Source organism: Theropithecus gelada, chromosome X, assembly GCF_003255815.1.
Source record: "Theropithecus gelada isolate Dixy chromosome X, Tgel_1.0, whole genome shotgun sequence".
NCBI classification, from domain to species: Eukaryota; Metazoa; Chordata; class Mammalia; order Primates; family Cercopithecidae; genus Theropithecus; species Theropithecus gelada.
Window position 1 is genome coordinate 101,607,189 of NC_037689.1, and position 16,419 is coordinate 101,623,607.

At 42.2% G+C, this 16,419-nt stretch overlaps 1 protein-coding gene across 2 annotated transcripts; it reads left to right on the forward strand.

The window, feature by feature from the left end:
- Nucleotides 1-2,605: 2,605 nt before the first annotated feature.
- LOC112616504 (thymosin beta-15A) lies at nucleotides 2,606-5,968 on the forward strand. 2 transcript variants are annotated; one of them, XM_025373485.1, is made up of 4 exons: nucleotides 2,606-2,766; nucleotides 4,212-4,278; nucleotides 4,490-4,606; nucleotides 5,518-5,968. In XM_025373485.1, the coding sequence occupies exons 3-4, from the start codon at nucleotides 4,507-4,509 to the stop codon at nucleotides 5,553-5,555; spliced, it is 138 nt and encodes a 45-aa protein (XP_025229270.1). In that variant the 5' UTR covers nucleotides 2,606-2,766; nucleotides 4,212-4,278; nucleotides 4,490-4,506; the 3' UTR covers nucleotides 5,556-5,968. The 2 variants fall into 2 exon arrangements, with proteins under 2 accessions (XP_025229270.1, XP_025229269.1); XM_025373484.1 differs by lacking the exon at nucleotides 4,212-4,278.
- Nucleotides 5,969-16,419: the final 10,451 nt, after the last annotated feature.

The window sequence follows — 16,419 nt, forward strand, 5'->3', positions numbered from 1 at the left end:
AAACCATGCTACAGGGCTACAGTAACCAAAACCACATGGTACTAGTACAAAAACAGGCACATAGACCAATAGAGCAGACTAGAGAAGCCAGAAATAAGACCATATACCTACAATTATATGATCTTTGACAAACGTGACAAAAACAAGCAATGGAGGAAGGGTTCCCTATTCAACAAATTGTGCTGGCATAGCTGGCTAGTCATATGCAGAAGATTAAATCTGGACTCTTTCCTTACATCATGTACAAAAATTAACTCAAGATCGATTGAAGACTTAAATGTAAAACTCAAAACTATAAAAACCCTGGAAGACAACCTAGTCAATACCATTCAGGTACGAGCAAATATTTCATGACAAAGATGCCAAAAGCAATTGCAACAAAAGCTTCTGCACAACAAAAGAAACTATCGATAGAGTATGCAGACAACCTACCGAATGGGAGAAAAGTTTTGCAAACCATACATCTGAGAAAAGTCTAGTATCCAGCATGTATAAGGAACTTGAATAAATGTATAAAAGAAAAACAAACCCCATTAAAAAGTGGACAAAGGATGTTAACAGACACTTTTCAATAGAACACATACATGTAGCCAACAATCATAAAAAAAGCTCAACATCACTGATTAGAGAAATGCAAATCAAAATCACAAGGAGATACCATCTCACACCAGACACAATGGCTATTATTAAAATGCCAAAAAATAACAGACGCCGTCAAGGTTGTGGAGCAAAAGGTATGTTTGTACACTGTTGGTGGGAGTATAAATTAGTTCAGCCATTGTGGAAGACAGTGTGGCGATTCCTCAAAGTCCTAAAGACAGAAATACCATTTGACTCAGCAATCCCATTACTGGGTATATACCCGAAGGAATAGAAATTGTTCAATTATAAAGACACATGCACAGGTATGTTCATTGCAACACTATTCACAATAGTAAAGACATGGAATCAACCTAAATGCCCATCAATGATAGACTGGATAAAAGAAAATATGGTATATATACAGCATGGAATAATACGCAGCCATAAAAAATAAAGAGGTCATGTCTTTTGCAGGGACATGGATGGAGGGGGAGGCCATTATCCTTAGCAAACTAATGCAGGGACAGAAAACCAAATACAGCTTGTTCTTACTTGTAAGTGGGGTCTAAATGATGAGAACACATGGATACAGAGGGGAACAACACACACTGGGACCTGTCAGGGGGCAGAGGGTGGGAGGATGGAGAGGATCAGGAAAAATATCTAATGGGTGTTAGGCTCAATATCTGGGTGATGAAACAATTTGTAGAACAAATACTCATGACACAGTTTACCTATGTAACAAACCTGCACATGTACCCCTAAACTTAAAAGTAAAAAAAAAAAAAAAACAAAAAACGCTGGAAGCTACACATCACATTCAGGATAGGAGTACCCCTGGGGAAGTGGGAAGGTGAATAGAAATGGAGGGAAGGTCAAGGAAACCTCAATTATCTTCTTTAAAGTTTTCATTCCTTAAAAGAAAGACAAAGTAAATATACCTAAATGTTAACAACATTGAAATCTGAGTAGTAGAAACACTGGTGTTTATTATATTTAATGCCAGGGACATTGTAGGTACACAATTAATATTATTTATTGAATGAGTATGCTTTTCTGTTTTAAAAGTTTCTGCAACATACACAATTCTCAAATTAACAGAAAGTGCTACAAGAGCAAAGAAAAGGGAATGAAGTGAGGTGGGGGAAGCTTGAGAAATCCTTTTGGAAAGAGTGATTTCTGATCTATATAGATCTATACCACCATACCTGGGGTGCAAGTAAAAGACATAGTTCTACCTCCATCTTACCTTAATGCTCTAAGGTTCTGGGTGAGTATCCAGAAAATGATCTTGAACGTTTAGTCCTTTCAAGTAACTACCGGATCCTCAATTTTCTCTTCCAGTAGACACTGGGTGGTGCTATTGTCCAAAAATTCCTCCCTATCACGGATTTATTATTTCAATCCATATACATCTCCACAACCAATGTGTCTTATGGACCAAAGTGCTAGGGATTGGGGATATAAAGGTGAATAGCTTCAGTTGTTCTGTGATTATAAACTGATTGCTATCGGGTTCCGTGGCCGAGAAAGTTGCAAATGTGACTGTTACACTTTATAGGAGAGCACTACTGTCACAGAAATATCCAGTTGTAGGGGTGAATGACCCTGAATCACCCACCCTCATCATGAGCACCCCTACTCCACGACCTGGCCAAGGATTAGAGCAGACAACACCGAGCCCTACTTCCAACCTACTGTTAGGTTTTCATAGCGTCCTTAGGCCCCAGTGGCTATAAAAAGCCCAGAGAGCCTAAATACCGGTCATTCGGCTTGGACCTCGGTGTTCCAGATGTTCTAAGCTCACTGGGCAAGATGTGTCTGCTTATTGCAAAGGCCTCTGTTATTGTGAAGGAGTGAGTGTACTTTGGATGAAGGGAATGTGGACCCTCAGGACTAAAGCAGTGGGAGAGGCCAGGGAGGTGGGGCCTGGGGAGGCGAGGTCTGCTCTGACGTCACCAAGCCCCAGATCTTAGAAGAGATGGTGGGCGCAGGCTCTGGAGGCTCAAGCCGAGGAGGGGAAGGAGGAGAGTCCGGAAATCCTCAGCCAATCGGAGAGGGCTGGGGCGGCGCCTGCTACAGGGCTTAGTACTGCAGGGCTCTGCGCGGGAACGGTAACCTTGTGCAGAGCGAGCCTGGGTGTCAGCCCAGCGTACGGCCTTTCACGAGTCTTCAAGCTTTCAGGTGAGGACCCGCGGCCTTGCAGGAGCCAGAGGACCATGGGGACGGGAAGCCGTGGGGGTCGTGAGGCGGGAGATGCCGCGCCTTCGGGTGCCAGAGGGGCCGGGGTTGGGACTGGCGTTTGGCTTCTGCGCCGCCGCCAGGCCCGGCGAGTCCGAGCCTTTGTCTTCCTGGGGCACCGCCTTCTGCGCGCGATGCCGAGCCCTCCCGGGGGCCGGTCCCTGGAAACAAGGCCCCGGGGCGGGGGTAGGGAACCCTTAAAGCGGCCAGTCTGCGGATGAGGAGTTTGGGGGCTGCCCGGAATGGGCCCTCTGGTACTGGGCCCTGGTTCCTTTCCCCCCCGTGGCTGTTAGACTGGGCGTCCGACAACGCTAATAGTTATTTGAAAAAGTATGCAAACTGCTCCTGACAGACAGGCTTATGCGCCCGGCCCTGCTATTATTTATTTGTTAGTTCCAGTTTCCCAGTTCCGAGCTTGGCGTCTGATCGCTTGGCAGAGGAGGGTCTTAGGGTAACCTCGACGGAATGGAGGCATGTTCGGCACTTCTCACTGCTTGGGGGCCTCTCCATTCTACTCCAGGGACTAGACAAAAGTGTCTTGCTCCATCAGGGTGGGGCCAGGCTTGCTCATGAAAGCTCTGCCTGGGATATCCTATTGTCTCTTCTGAAGAAACTCGGGACTTTCACAGGGCACCAGCCATTTCGTCTATGCACCTCTGAGCCTCATCTCCTCCCTCTCTGCAGAGAAAACATGGTGAAAGAAGACCCACTTCTATTTGGTTTATTCCATTCTAATGAAGTCCTGGGTCTGATCCTAGTTAGCTGTCCCTTCTTACAACGTTTACAAATCAGTGCCACAAGGAGCTATTATGAGACGTGTATTGTAGTGCCTTAATGTACTGTCGTCTCTGGGGATTTAAAATAGAAAGAAATTAGTACAACTTATCTCACTCTTTTTTGTGTGCTGCTCCCCATCTCCCAAGAAAAATGGCAAAAACCAAAAGTAAATAGCAAGTGAAGATGCTCAAATGGTGCTATGTTCTGTTACAAAATAATTACCTGGTTAAAGCCAGTCTTTATTTTTTCTTCTATCCCTGTCTGGTCTTGTGCTTCTATCATCTCTATTTTATCCTTGCTGTGATTTTAAGAGTCAGACATATTGGCTCAGGGTTTCTAGAACATCTTGGTTTCTGGCGCGTTCTGATCCAATGGCATTTACTGCCTATCAGAAACGGCTAATGATGAATTGAAATTATTCTAACAAAAATGTAACTTTTCTAGTATCTGTTGCTGTTTTTCTGTTGAAAATGAGCGGGTAGACTATACATTGATAGGAAATGTGAAAATTTTTGCTTGTGACCCCTTAGTCCGAAGATAGTTCTGCCAGGTAAGTTTTCTTAAAAATGTTTTTTTCGTCTGGGCGCGGTGGCTCACGCCTGTAATCCCAGCACTTTGGGAGGCCGAGGCGGGCAGATCACTTGAGGCCAGGAGTTCGAGACCAGCCTGGCCAACATGGTAAGACCCCCGTCTCTACTGAAAATACAAAAATTAGCTGGGCGTAGTGGCGTGTGCCTGTAATCCCAGCTTCTCGAGAGGCTGAGGCAGAGGAATTGCTTGAACCCGGGAGGCGGAGGTTGCAGTGAGCTGGGATCGTGCCACTGCACTCCAGCCTGGGCGACAGAGCAAGATCCTTTCTCCAAAAAAAAAAAAAGTTTTTTCTTTTCAGGCTTTCTTCTAGTCAAGATGAGTGATAAACCAGACTTGTCGGAAGTGGAGAAGTTTGACAGGTCAAAACTGAAGAAAACTAATACTGAAGAAAAAAACACTCTTCCCTCAAAGGAAAGTAAGTCATGCGGGGTTCTATTGGAAACAAACAGTAGAGAAAGTTAATAGGTTCAGTAAATAAACCTATCTTCTAGTAAATTTTTTACACAAAGTAAGCAATAATTAGAGTACCGTGGTATTTAATGCAACAGTTAAAACTATCAAATAGTTTTCTTCTGGTTCTCACATGATGGGCCCAGTAGTAATGGGGGGTATAAAAAACTAGTTTCTTGTTGGAAAATTATTAAAAACCACATTAAAACCAATCTTGGAATATGGGATGTAGCACTAAAAAACACTTAGTTTTTGTCTACTTTTGGGTATTTGGCATTTTTCTACATTTAAAAATTGAGTCCATAATATTATCCCTAAAGAACCCTGTAGACTGCAGTTTTGGCTTTCTATATCTGATGACAAGATAAGGTGAGAACAAATTTAGATCTTAGTATACTTAAAGCTCTCAGATTCAAGAGATCGGTTCTGTCCTCTGGAGTTACAGCCTGCTGGAGAAACTCTAAGCATATTCACAAAAGCCAAGGGGCACCTTTTGTTATGTCAGTTTTATTTGAGAGTTGCAACATTAGTTAAAATTATCTGAAAGTGTATAATTTTCTAACTTAATGGTGACAGATAAATCTGAAGAAAGTACTTCACTTACTCCTCAGTCTTCAATAATCTGAAAAAATTACAACAGCATTTGGAAAAACAAACCCTAGAGTTGATATAGTTTCTAGTTGGTAGTTCAGGTGCTTAATGTGCACACACATGCACACACACACCCCACTGTGAGTTTTGTGGTTAATGCCTTGGCATTCTAAATTTAAAGCATGTATGGCAGCCTTCAATGACTTACAAAGAGCTCTTTTGGAAGAAGCTGAACTTAGTCTTAGGAAAATACTTTTGTAATTTTTTGTTTCTTTTTTCCCCCAGCTATCCAGCAGGAGAAAGAGTGTGTTCAAACATCATAAAATGGGGATCTCCTCCAAAGAGCAGATTTCAACATTGCCTGACAGTCTTGGTTTTAGGCTTGTTTTTTTTTGTAACCCTATGTGTTTGTAAAGATTTCAGACATCTTCTGATTTCTTCTCACCTATATTCCCTGGCTAAGAGGTCAGGGGTAGTGAATGTTTCCTTAAGTTCCTTTCTAAACTTCGGATTGGTATGTAAATTCCAAATGGCAGATGCTGTCAATAATCTTGCCATTGATGACCTTTGTGTACGTAGTCCTTGCACCTCATACAGGATAAGCCAATTTTAACTTTCTACAATGGGTGCCTCAATTGTTTCATAATCTTCATGAAGTTGCATCATTTGGCAGCTTATAGTTTATTTTCACTTCCAATGTAGCAATAAAATAATAAATATTATCGTTATTGTGTGACTCTTGTGGTTCATTCTGGTGGTATTCTAAGGAATGAAATGTACACAAGGCTACCTTTTTACCCAAACAAAATGGTTGAAGGAAAACTTTTAGCAGATTGTTCCTGGGGGTAAATATTCAATTCCGTCCAGGTCCAGTGAGTCCTGACTTGGGGATGGTAGGTGCTTTTTCTTTAGAGTTGGAATCACAGAGTTAGAGAACCTTGGGAGAGAAGGTTATGTGGACTAACCTTCTTATCTGAGAATGAGGAAATGAAAACACAGGGTCTGATGTAATCTGCTCAAGGTGAATAAGGGTTGGAATTCAAGCTAGGCTCTTTTGCCTTCTGGAAAGTCTTTTTTCAGCTTAATGGGAGTTAACATCCAAGACTGAAGTTGGATGGAGAAAGGGGCAGGAGGCACTTGCTAACACACCATATTAAGCACATGACATCTAATGACCTGTAGCACTGAACTTCTGGTATGGTTTTTCTACTGAACAGAATTTGCTGTTTTATGAACTAAACATTTCTGGTGTTCATGGTGAGCATAAATGCTATGGACTGAATTTTGTCACCTGTGACCTCCCGATTCATATGTTGAAGCCCTAATCCCTAGCGTGATTGTATCTGGAGATAGGTTGTTTCAGAAGTAATTTAGGTTATAAAGTGATAACAGTCAGGGCCTAATCTAATAGGATTGTGGCCTTACAAGGAGAGAGAGACCAGTCTCCAACATGCAAGGACACAGCAAGAAGGTGCCTGTCTACAAGCCAGGAAGGGAGCCCTCACCAGAATCTGACCCTGCTGGATGTCAACTTGAGATTTCTTGAATCTAGAACTGTGAGCAAGTAAATTTATGTTGTTTAAGTCATTTAGTATTTTGTTACGGCAGCCTGAGTTAATACAGTAAGGAATATATATAATTGCATGCATTTCAATTCCTGCCTTTAAACAATGCTTTTTATCTCTTTTTAAAAATTATTATTTTAGTTTTATGAGACAGGGTTTTGCTCTGTTGCCCAGGCTGGAGTGCAGTGGTACAGTCATAGCTCACTGCAGCCTTGACCTCCTGGGCTCAAGCAATCCTCCCGCCTCAGCCTCCCTAGTACCTGGGACTACAGGTACGTGCCACCACAGCCAGCTAATGTTTTTGATTATTAGTAGAGATGAGGTCTCACTATGTTGCCCAGGCTGGTCTTGAACTCTTGGGCTCAAGCAATCTGCCTGCCTCAGCCTCCCAAAGTGCTGGTATTACAGGCCTGAGCCACCATGCTCAACCTACTTTAATCATGTGTATAAAAACAAATAACCTATAATCCCACCAATTAGAAGTATTAGCCATCCATACTTGTGATCTATTAATGTACATATCTTCCTACAAAGATGGATTATACCATTCATACCTATTTTCAACCTCAAGTATTATCTTACCTCCCCCTTTCTCTTCTTTCTTTCTCCTTCTCTTTTTCTTTTCTTTTTCCTTTTCTTTTCTCTTTTTTGAGACGGAGTCTCATTCTGTTGGCCAGGCTGGAGTGCAGTGGTGCGATCTCAGCTCACCACAACCTCTGCTTCCCGGGTTCAAGCGATTCCCTTGCCTCAGCCTCCTGAGTAGCCGGGACTACAGGGGTGCACCACCATGCCTGGCTAATTTTTGTATTTTTAGTAGAGACAGTTTCACTATGTTGGCCAGGCTGGTCTTGAACTCCTGATCTCGTGATCTGCCCTCCTCAGCCTTCCAAAGTGCTGGGATTACAGGTATGAGCCACCATGCCATGCCTTACCTCGCCCTTTCTAAGGGCTCACATCCTTAAATAACCAGTAAGATTACATGAAGTGGAAGCTGTTTTCTCTGCTGTAGCTTAAAGTTTCAAAAGCAAAACAGTAGGTAGGTCAACTCTGATCAAGTGCCAATGAGGTGACACAGTCACAGGGCTTAGTGTAGCCAGAGGATTTGAGCCTTGGAAGTAACCATGTTAGTCACCAATACCTTATCTCCTGCCTGAGGCATTGTCCAGTAAAGTCACTCAGCCCCTTGCAGTGGTATGCTGTTTACATTGTGCCCAAATGTGCCTCCCTGTAGCTTCTATCCCATAGTCCTGGGATTGTGTGCTGGAGACCTAGAGACAATAGTTAATCCATCCTCCAGAATTTGAAGTCAGCTGTTGTGTGCCTGTCCCTACACCTCCAAGTCTTCTGCAACTGACACTTCTCAGATCCTTCAGACCCAAATTACATAGATGGGAAACCATCCTGGTTACAGATAGGCTCAGATTTGCTCATTACCAGGTCCGTGAATCCTGATTCGATCATCCAACACAGTAGCTCCCCTTTCTGTGTTGTCATTTGCAAATTTGATAAAGATGCTATTCATTTATGATAGATTCAGCAACCTCTCCATTTGTACATTAATGCAGCTCAAAGGAAAGCCTGAATGTTGTCAGGTGACCTGGGATTGAACAATAACTCCTAGTTAGTTGCATCTGGTAGCCATCCTTTTCATTAAAGTCTTGATTTGTACCCTGGATAGTGTAAGTGTTAAACTGAGTGGGAGCAGATGAGAAGTGCATAGTGGGAGGTGAAAGACATGTAATTACTAAGTGAATACTCATACACAAATGAGATGGGAAAAACTGCAGTTGCTCATCTGCAACAGTTTTGCCCCACGTTTCTCAAGTATTTAATGTTGGGCTACTATTCTAGTCACTAGGTTTACTTGTCTTTTGAATTAGGGGGAGATTTTTTTCCAAATAAGCAAAGATTGAGATTTATGTCCCTGAATCCATCTATTATCTGCAAAACTGGCAGTACCAGGGCTTTGTTGTTGCAGTTGCATTTATAGGGAAAGGAAAAGGCTGGAGTTAAATGATTGTCTTCTTTTTTTATTATTATTATACTTTAAGTTCTAGGGTACATGTGCACAACGTGCAGGTTTGTTACATATGTATACATGTGCCATGTTGGTGTGCTGCACCCATTAACTCGTCATTTACATTGGGTATATCTCCTAATGCTATCCCTCCCCGCTTCCCCCTCCCCACAATAGGCCCCGGTGTGTGATGTTTCCCTTCCTGTGTCCAGGTGATCTCATTGTTCCATTCCCACCTATGAGTGAGAACATGCGGTGTTTGGTTTTCTGTTCTTGCGATAGTTTGCTGAGAATGATAGTTTCTAGATGCATCCATGTCCCTACAAAGGACACGAACTCATCCTTTTTTATGGCTGCATAGTATTCCATGGTGTTCTTTTATTCATTAACATCCTTTGAAAATGACTGGTCAGTGGCTTTACACCTTTATTCTGTCAGTGTACATAGGCAGAGACGACCTTAATTACTAAGAACAGAAAAGGATGAAATGTCAGAAAGAAAAAAATACTGAAAATTTAAAAAGAAAAATCAGCCAAATAAAATTTCATGCCTAATTCATCTCTGCAAAGGATAAAAAAAGTCTCATTTAGTATCATGACTTAAAATTCCCATGAAACTCTGCAGGCCAGTGAGTTTTATAAACACTCCTAGAATGTAACTAATGCATGTTCATACCTAATGAGAATGTCTTGCCTTTGGAGTCTTTTTAAAATTTTTTTAAAAATTTTACTTTAAGTTTGGGATACATGTGCTGTGAACATGCAGGTGTGTTATACAGGTATTCATGTGCTATGGTGGTTTGCTGCACCTATCAACCCGTCATCTAAGTTTTAAGTTCTGCATGCATTAGGTATTTATTTTAATGCTCTCCCTCCCCTTTCCCCCCAACCCCTGACAGGCCCAGGTGTGTGATGTTCACCTCCCCGTGTCCTTGTCTTCTCATTGTTCAGTTCCCACTTATGAATGAGAACATGTGGCATTTGGTTTTTTGTTCCTATGTTAGTTTGCTGAGGATAATGGTTTTTGGCTTCATCCATGTCCCTGCAAAGGACATGAACTCACTCTTTCTTATGGCTGCGTAGTATTCCATGGTGTATATGTGGCACATTATCTTTATGCAGTCTGTCATTGATGGGCATTTGCGTTGGATCCAAGTCTTTGCTATTGTAAACAGTGCTGCAATAAACATACGTGTGCATGTATCTTTACAGTAGAATGATTTATAATCATTTAGGTATATATCCAGTAATGAGATTACTGGGTCAAATGGTATTTCTGGTTCTATATTGTTGAGGAATCGCCACACTGTTTTCCACAATCATTGAATTAATTTACACTCCAATCAACAGTGTAAATATGTTCCTATTTCTCTGCATCCTTGCCAGCATCTGTTGTTTCCAGACTTTTTAATCTTCACCATTCTAACAGGCGTGAGATGGTATCACATTGTGGTTTTGACTTGCATTTCTCTAATGACCAGCCATTATGAGCTTTTTTTTCCCTATATTTGTTGGCCACATAAATGTCTTCTTTTGAGAAGTGTCTGTTCATATCCTTCACCCACTTTTTGATTTTGTATTTTTTTCTTGTAAATTTGTTTAAGTTTCTTGTAGATTCTGGATATTAGCTCTTTGTCAGATGGAAAGATTGCAGAAATTTTCTCCCATTCTGTAGGTTGCCTTTTCACTCTGACAATATTTTCCTTTCTGAGCAGAAGCTTAAATGTGTAGAAATATGTTTGATTCTTGCCTCGGTAATATTCTACCTGTTTGATCTTGGGCAAGTGACACTCTTATGTGGTTCAGTTTCTTCATCCACAAAAATGGAGAAAATAACACTACTTCACAGAGATCCTGTGAAAGGCAATTAAAGTGTTCCCTGTAAAGCACTTAGAACAATGCCTGGCACAGTTGCCATTCAGTCAGTGGTGACTCTTTTTATTACTATAGCAATGCCTAGTTTTTGAGTGTCAGCTATATGGGTGGTAATGAAAGCGAGTGCAATTAACTGGCAAGGTCAGAAGTAGGGTAAGTTCATTCAATCTTCTGGCTAATACGTGTCATGTGGACTCTGCCAATGTTCTAGAGATTGTTATTTTCAGTAATAATAATTGTAATTAAGTCCTCAACTTTACCATTGAACTGAATATGTTGTTGTCCCCAGTCATATCAAATGGTGAAGAAATATCTCTAAAGAGCCAGGAAAAAACTACTGACATAACTGTGTGGTCACTAATTAAAGGCAAAGGTATTGATTAATGGAATCATGAAAATGATATATAACTGGATACATACATGTGGAAACAACACTCAGATCTCTGCAGCAATGTTTTGGTGCAGAAAGCTTGTATTAGGGATTTCCAGAGTAATAAAACCAATAGGATATTTATCCATCCATCTATCTATCTATCTATCTATCTATCTATCTATCTATCTATCTATCATCGAGATAGATTTATTTAAAGAAACTGATTCTTGTGATTATGGAGGCTGGCAAGTCCAAAATCTGCAGGATGGGCTGGCAGCCTGGAGTCCCAGGTAAAAGCTGAGATTACAGTTTAAGTCTAAAGACCATGAGGCTGAAGACCCATGGGAGAGCTGATGGTGCAGTTCAAGTGTGAAGGCTGTCTGCTGCAGAATTTACTCTTGCTTGGGGGAAGTCAGTCTTTTTGTTCTATTCAGGCCATTATGGAGGGCAGTCTGTTGTACTCAGGTCCATTGATTTAAATGTTAATCTTACCCAAAAACACCTTCACAGAAACATTCAGAATAAAATTTGACCAGACATCTAGATACTGTAACCCAACCAAGTCAGGATACCTAAATCTCTATCCTTGCTTATTTGGGAAAAAGTCTCCCCCTGGTTGGAAAGATAAGACAAGATGTAAAATTGGTCATCACATGGCTAAATGTGGATTATCAAGTAAAGACTGTATAATCCTATCCTGAAAATATTCCCCACTCCCTGATTCTCACGCTTTCTCTCACCAGTTTGCAACAGAGTAAACATATGCTCCTCAACTTACAATGGAGTTCAGTCCAGTTAAACCTATCATAAAGTCAAATAATTTTAAGTTGAACCATCCTAAGTTGGAGTCTGTCTGTATTGGACACAAATGTGCAACATGGAATGGCTATGCATATGCTTTAGACAGGTATTGAAACATAGAATTTAGCACAGGAATGGTTGAGTTTGCTAACTGCTGCTTGAAGAAACTCCCATAGTTTCACGAGAAAATCAGGTTCCTTGTATACTTTTGCATGATGCCTAACTTGATGCTTTTGTTGTATACCTCTGAATTGATCACATTGCCCTCAAGGAAAAATCAAACTATGAAAAGACTTGCTGTAAAGGTGAAGCTTACCTCATCCTATCTACCTAATGTATCCATGCCTTGAAGGTGCCATCACTACAATATGAGATAGGATGGCAGAAGACAATGTTCAAGTGCTTGGTTCTGGACTCAGACTGACGTGGATTTGAATCCCTACTCTTTCATTTATCAGCTGTGTGTGATCATTGGACACATTACTTAGTTACTCTGTGTTTTGCCTGCAAAAAATTGAGGCTAAAATATCTATACCACAAAGGGCTATTAGGCAGAGGCGAGGTGATATGCAGACCATGGAGGAAACACAATCTGACATTATCATGGGTTTAACACTGGGACTCAGACAGCTTTGTAGAAAAAGAATTTTTTTTAAAAGTACAGTACAGGAGAGGGGACTGTACCCAAGAAGTCCAGAAGGGTGGTATGGAATAGCCACAGAATTCAGCAATGGGGTCTCATAGGTTGTCAGGGGCCAGTCTCTTATCTAATGTAGGTTCATTCATTTATCTGTTCATTTAACAAACATCTGAGAGCTACTACACTCACAACTTCCTGCATGGTCTAGCTACCATGGAAAGTACAGAGTCATAAATTTGGACAAGTTTCAGAGTGAAAGGGATGCTATTAAGAATTACTCAGAGTATAGGAGCAGCTCCAGCCTCCAGCTCCCAGTGTGAGTGACACAGAAGACAGGTGATTTCTGCATTTTCAATTGAGGTACTGGATTCATCTCACAGGGGCATGTTGGACAGTTGATGCTGGTCTGCGGGTGCAGCCCGACCAGTGAGAGCTGAAGCAGGGTGAGGCATCGCCTCACCTGGGAAGCACAAGGGGGAAGGGAATTCCTTTTCCTAGCCAAGGGAAATTGAGACATGCAACACCTGGAAAATCAGGTAACTCCCATCCTAATACTGTGCTTTACCAAGGGTCTTAGCAAAGGGCACACCAGGAGATTATATCCCACACCTGGCCCAGAGGGTCCCACGTCCATGGAGCCTCCCAGATTGCTAGCACAGCAGTCTGAGATCTAACTGCACGGTGGCAGCGAGGTGGGGGGAGGGACGCCCTCCATTGCTGAGGTTTAAGTAGATAAACAAAGCTGCCAGGAAGCTTGAATTGAGTGGAGCCCATCACAGCTCAAGGAGGCCCGCCTGCCTCTGTAGACTCCACCTCTGGGGACAGGGCATAGCTAAACAAAAAGCAGCAGAAACCTCTGCAGATGTAAAAGTCCCTGTCTGACAGCTTTGAAGAGAGCAGTGGTTCTCCCAGCATGGAGGTTGAGATCTGAGAAGGGACAGACTGCCTGCTCAGGTGGGTCCCTGACCCCGAGTAGCCTAACTGGGAGACATCCCCCACTAGGTGCAGACCAACACATCACACCTCACACGGCTGGGTACACCCTGAGACGAAGCTTCCGGAGCAAGAATCGTCCTTTGTAGGGACATGGATGCAGCTGGAAACCATCATTCTCAGCAAACTATCGCAAGAACAGAAAACCAAACACCGCATGTTCTCACTCATAGGTGGGAACTGAACAATGAGATCACTTGGACTCGGGAAGGGGAACATCACACACCGGGGCCTATCATGGGGAGGGGGGAGGAGGGAGGGATTGCATTGGGAGTTATACCTGATGTAAATGACGAGTTGATGGGTGCTGACGAGTTGATGGGTGCAGCACGCCATCATGGCACAGGTATACATATGTGACAAACCTGCACGTTATCCACATGTACCCTAGAACTTAAAGTATAATTAAAAAAAAAAAAAAGAAAGCAACACTTGCTGTTCAGCAATATTCTATCTTCTGCAGCCTCTGCTGCTGATACCCAGGTAAACAGGGTCTGGAGTGCACCTCAAGCAAACTCCAACAGACCTGCAGCTGAGTGTCCTGACTGTTAGAAGGAAAACTAACAAACAGAAAGGACACCCACACCAAAACCCCATCAGTACATCACCAGCATCAAAGACCAAAGGCAGATAAAACCACAAAGATGGGGAAAAAGCACTGCAGAAAATCTGGAAATTCAAAAAATAAGAGCGCATCTCCCCCTCCAAAGGAATGCAGCTCATTACCAGCAACGGAACAAAGCTGGATGGAGAATGACTTTGACGAGTTGAGAGAAGAAGGCTTCAGTCCATCAAATTTCTTAGAGCTAAAGGAGGAACTACATAACCAGTGCAAAGAAACTAAAAACCTTGAAAAAAGAATGGATGAATGGATAACTAGAATAATCAATGCAGAGAAGACCTTAAAAGAACTGACAGAGATGAAAAGCATGACACGAGAACTACATGACAAATGCACAAGCTTCAGTAACCAACTCAATCAACTGGAAGAAAGATTATCAGTGATTGAAGGTCAAATGAATGAAATGATGTGAGAAGAGAAATGTAGAGAAAAAAGAGTAAAAAGAAATGGACAAAGCCTCCAAGAAATATGGGATTATGTGAAAAGATCAAATCAACGTCTGATTGGTGTGCCTGGAAGTGATGGGGAAAATGGAACCAAGATGGAAAACACTCTGCAGGATATCATCCAGGAGAATTTCCCCAACCTAGTAAGGCAGGCCAACATTCAAGGTCAGGAAATACAGAGAACACCAGAAAGATACTCCTCAAGAAGAGCAACTCCAAGACACATAATTGTCAGATTCACCAAAGTTGAAATGAAGGAAAAACTGTTAAGGGCAGCCAGAGAGGAAGGTCGGGTTACCCTCAAAGGGAAGCCCATCAGACTAACAGCAGACCTCTCGGCAGAAACTCTACAAGCCAGAAGAGAGTGGGGGCCAATATTCAACATTCTTAAAGAAAAGAATTTTCAACCTAGAATTTCATATCCAGCCAAACTAAGTTTCATAAGTGAAGGAGAAATAAAATCCTTTACAGACAAGCAAACACTTAGAGATTTTGTCACCACCAGGCCTGCCCTACAAGAGATCCTGAAGGAAGTGCTAAACATGGAAAGGAACAACCGGTACCAGCCATTGCAAAAACATGTCAAAATGTAAAGTCCATTGGTGCTAGGAAGAAACTGCATCAACTAATGAACAAAACCAGCTAATATCATAATGACAGGAGGTACAAGGAGGAGCTGGTACCATTCCTTCTGAAACTATTCCGATCAATAGAAAAAGAGGGAATCCTCCCTAACTCATTTTATGAGGCCAACATCATCCTGATACCAAAGCCTGGCAGACACACACACAAAAAAAGAGAATTTTAGATGACTATCCCTGATGAACATCAATGCAGACCAAATCCAGCAGCACATTAAAAAGCTTATCCACCACGATCCTGAAGAGTGTTTTCCAACTTGGTTCCATTTTCCCCCTCACTTTCAGGCACCCCAATCAGACGTAGATTTGGTCTTTTTACATAATCCCATGCTTCTTGCAGGCTTTGTTCATTTCTTTTTCTTCTTTTTTCTTTTGGTTTCTCTTCTCGCTTCATTTCGTTCATTTGATCCTCAATCGCTGATACTCTTTCTTCCAGTTGATCGAGTCCGTTACTGAAGCTTGTGCATTTGTCACGTATTTCTCGTGTCATGGTTTTCATCTCTTTCATTTCGTTTATGACCTTCTCTGCATTAATTACTCTAGCCGTCAATTCTTCCACTTTTTTTTCAAGATTTTTAGTTTCTTTGCGCTGGGTACGTAATTCCTCCTTTAGCTCTGAGAAGTTTGATGGACTGAAGCCTTCTTCTCTCATCTCGTCAAAGTCATTCTCCGTCCAGCTTTGATCCGTTGCTGGTGATGAGCTGCGCTCCTTTGCTGGGGGAGATGCGCTCTTATTTTTTGAATTTCCAGCTTTTCTGCCTTGCTTTTTCCCCATCTTTGTGGTTTTATCTGCCTCTGGTCTTTGATGATGGTGACGTACTGATGGGGTTTTGGTGTAGGTGTCCTTCCTGTTTGATAGTTTTCCTTCTAACAGTCAGGACCCTCAGCTGTAGGTCTGTTGGAGATTGCTTGAGGTCCACTTCAGACCCTGTTTGCCTGGGTATCAGCAGCAGAGGCTCAATCGAAAATGCAGAAATCACCGGTCTTCTGTGTCGCTCGCGCTGGGAGTTGGAGACTGGAGCTGTTCCTATTCGGCCATCTTGCTCCGCCCCCCCTCAACATTCTTAAAGAAAAGAATTTTAAACCTAGAACTTCATATCCAGCCAAACTAAGTTTCATAAGTGAAGGAGAAATAAAATCCTTTACAGATAAGCAAATGCTTAGAGATTTTGTCACCACTAGGCCTGCCTTACAAGAGACCCTGAAGGAAGCACT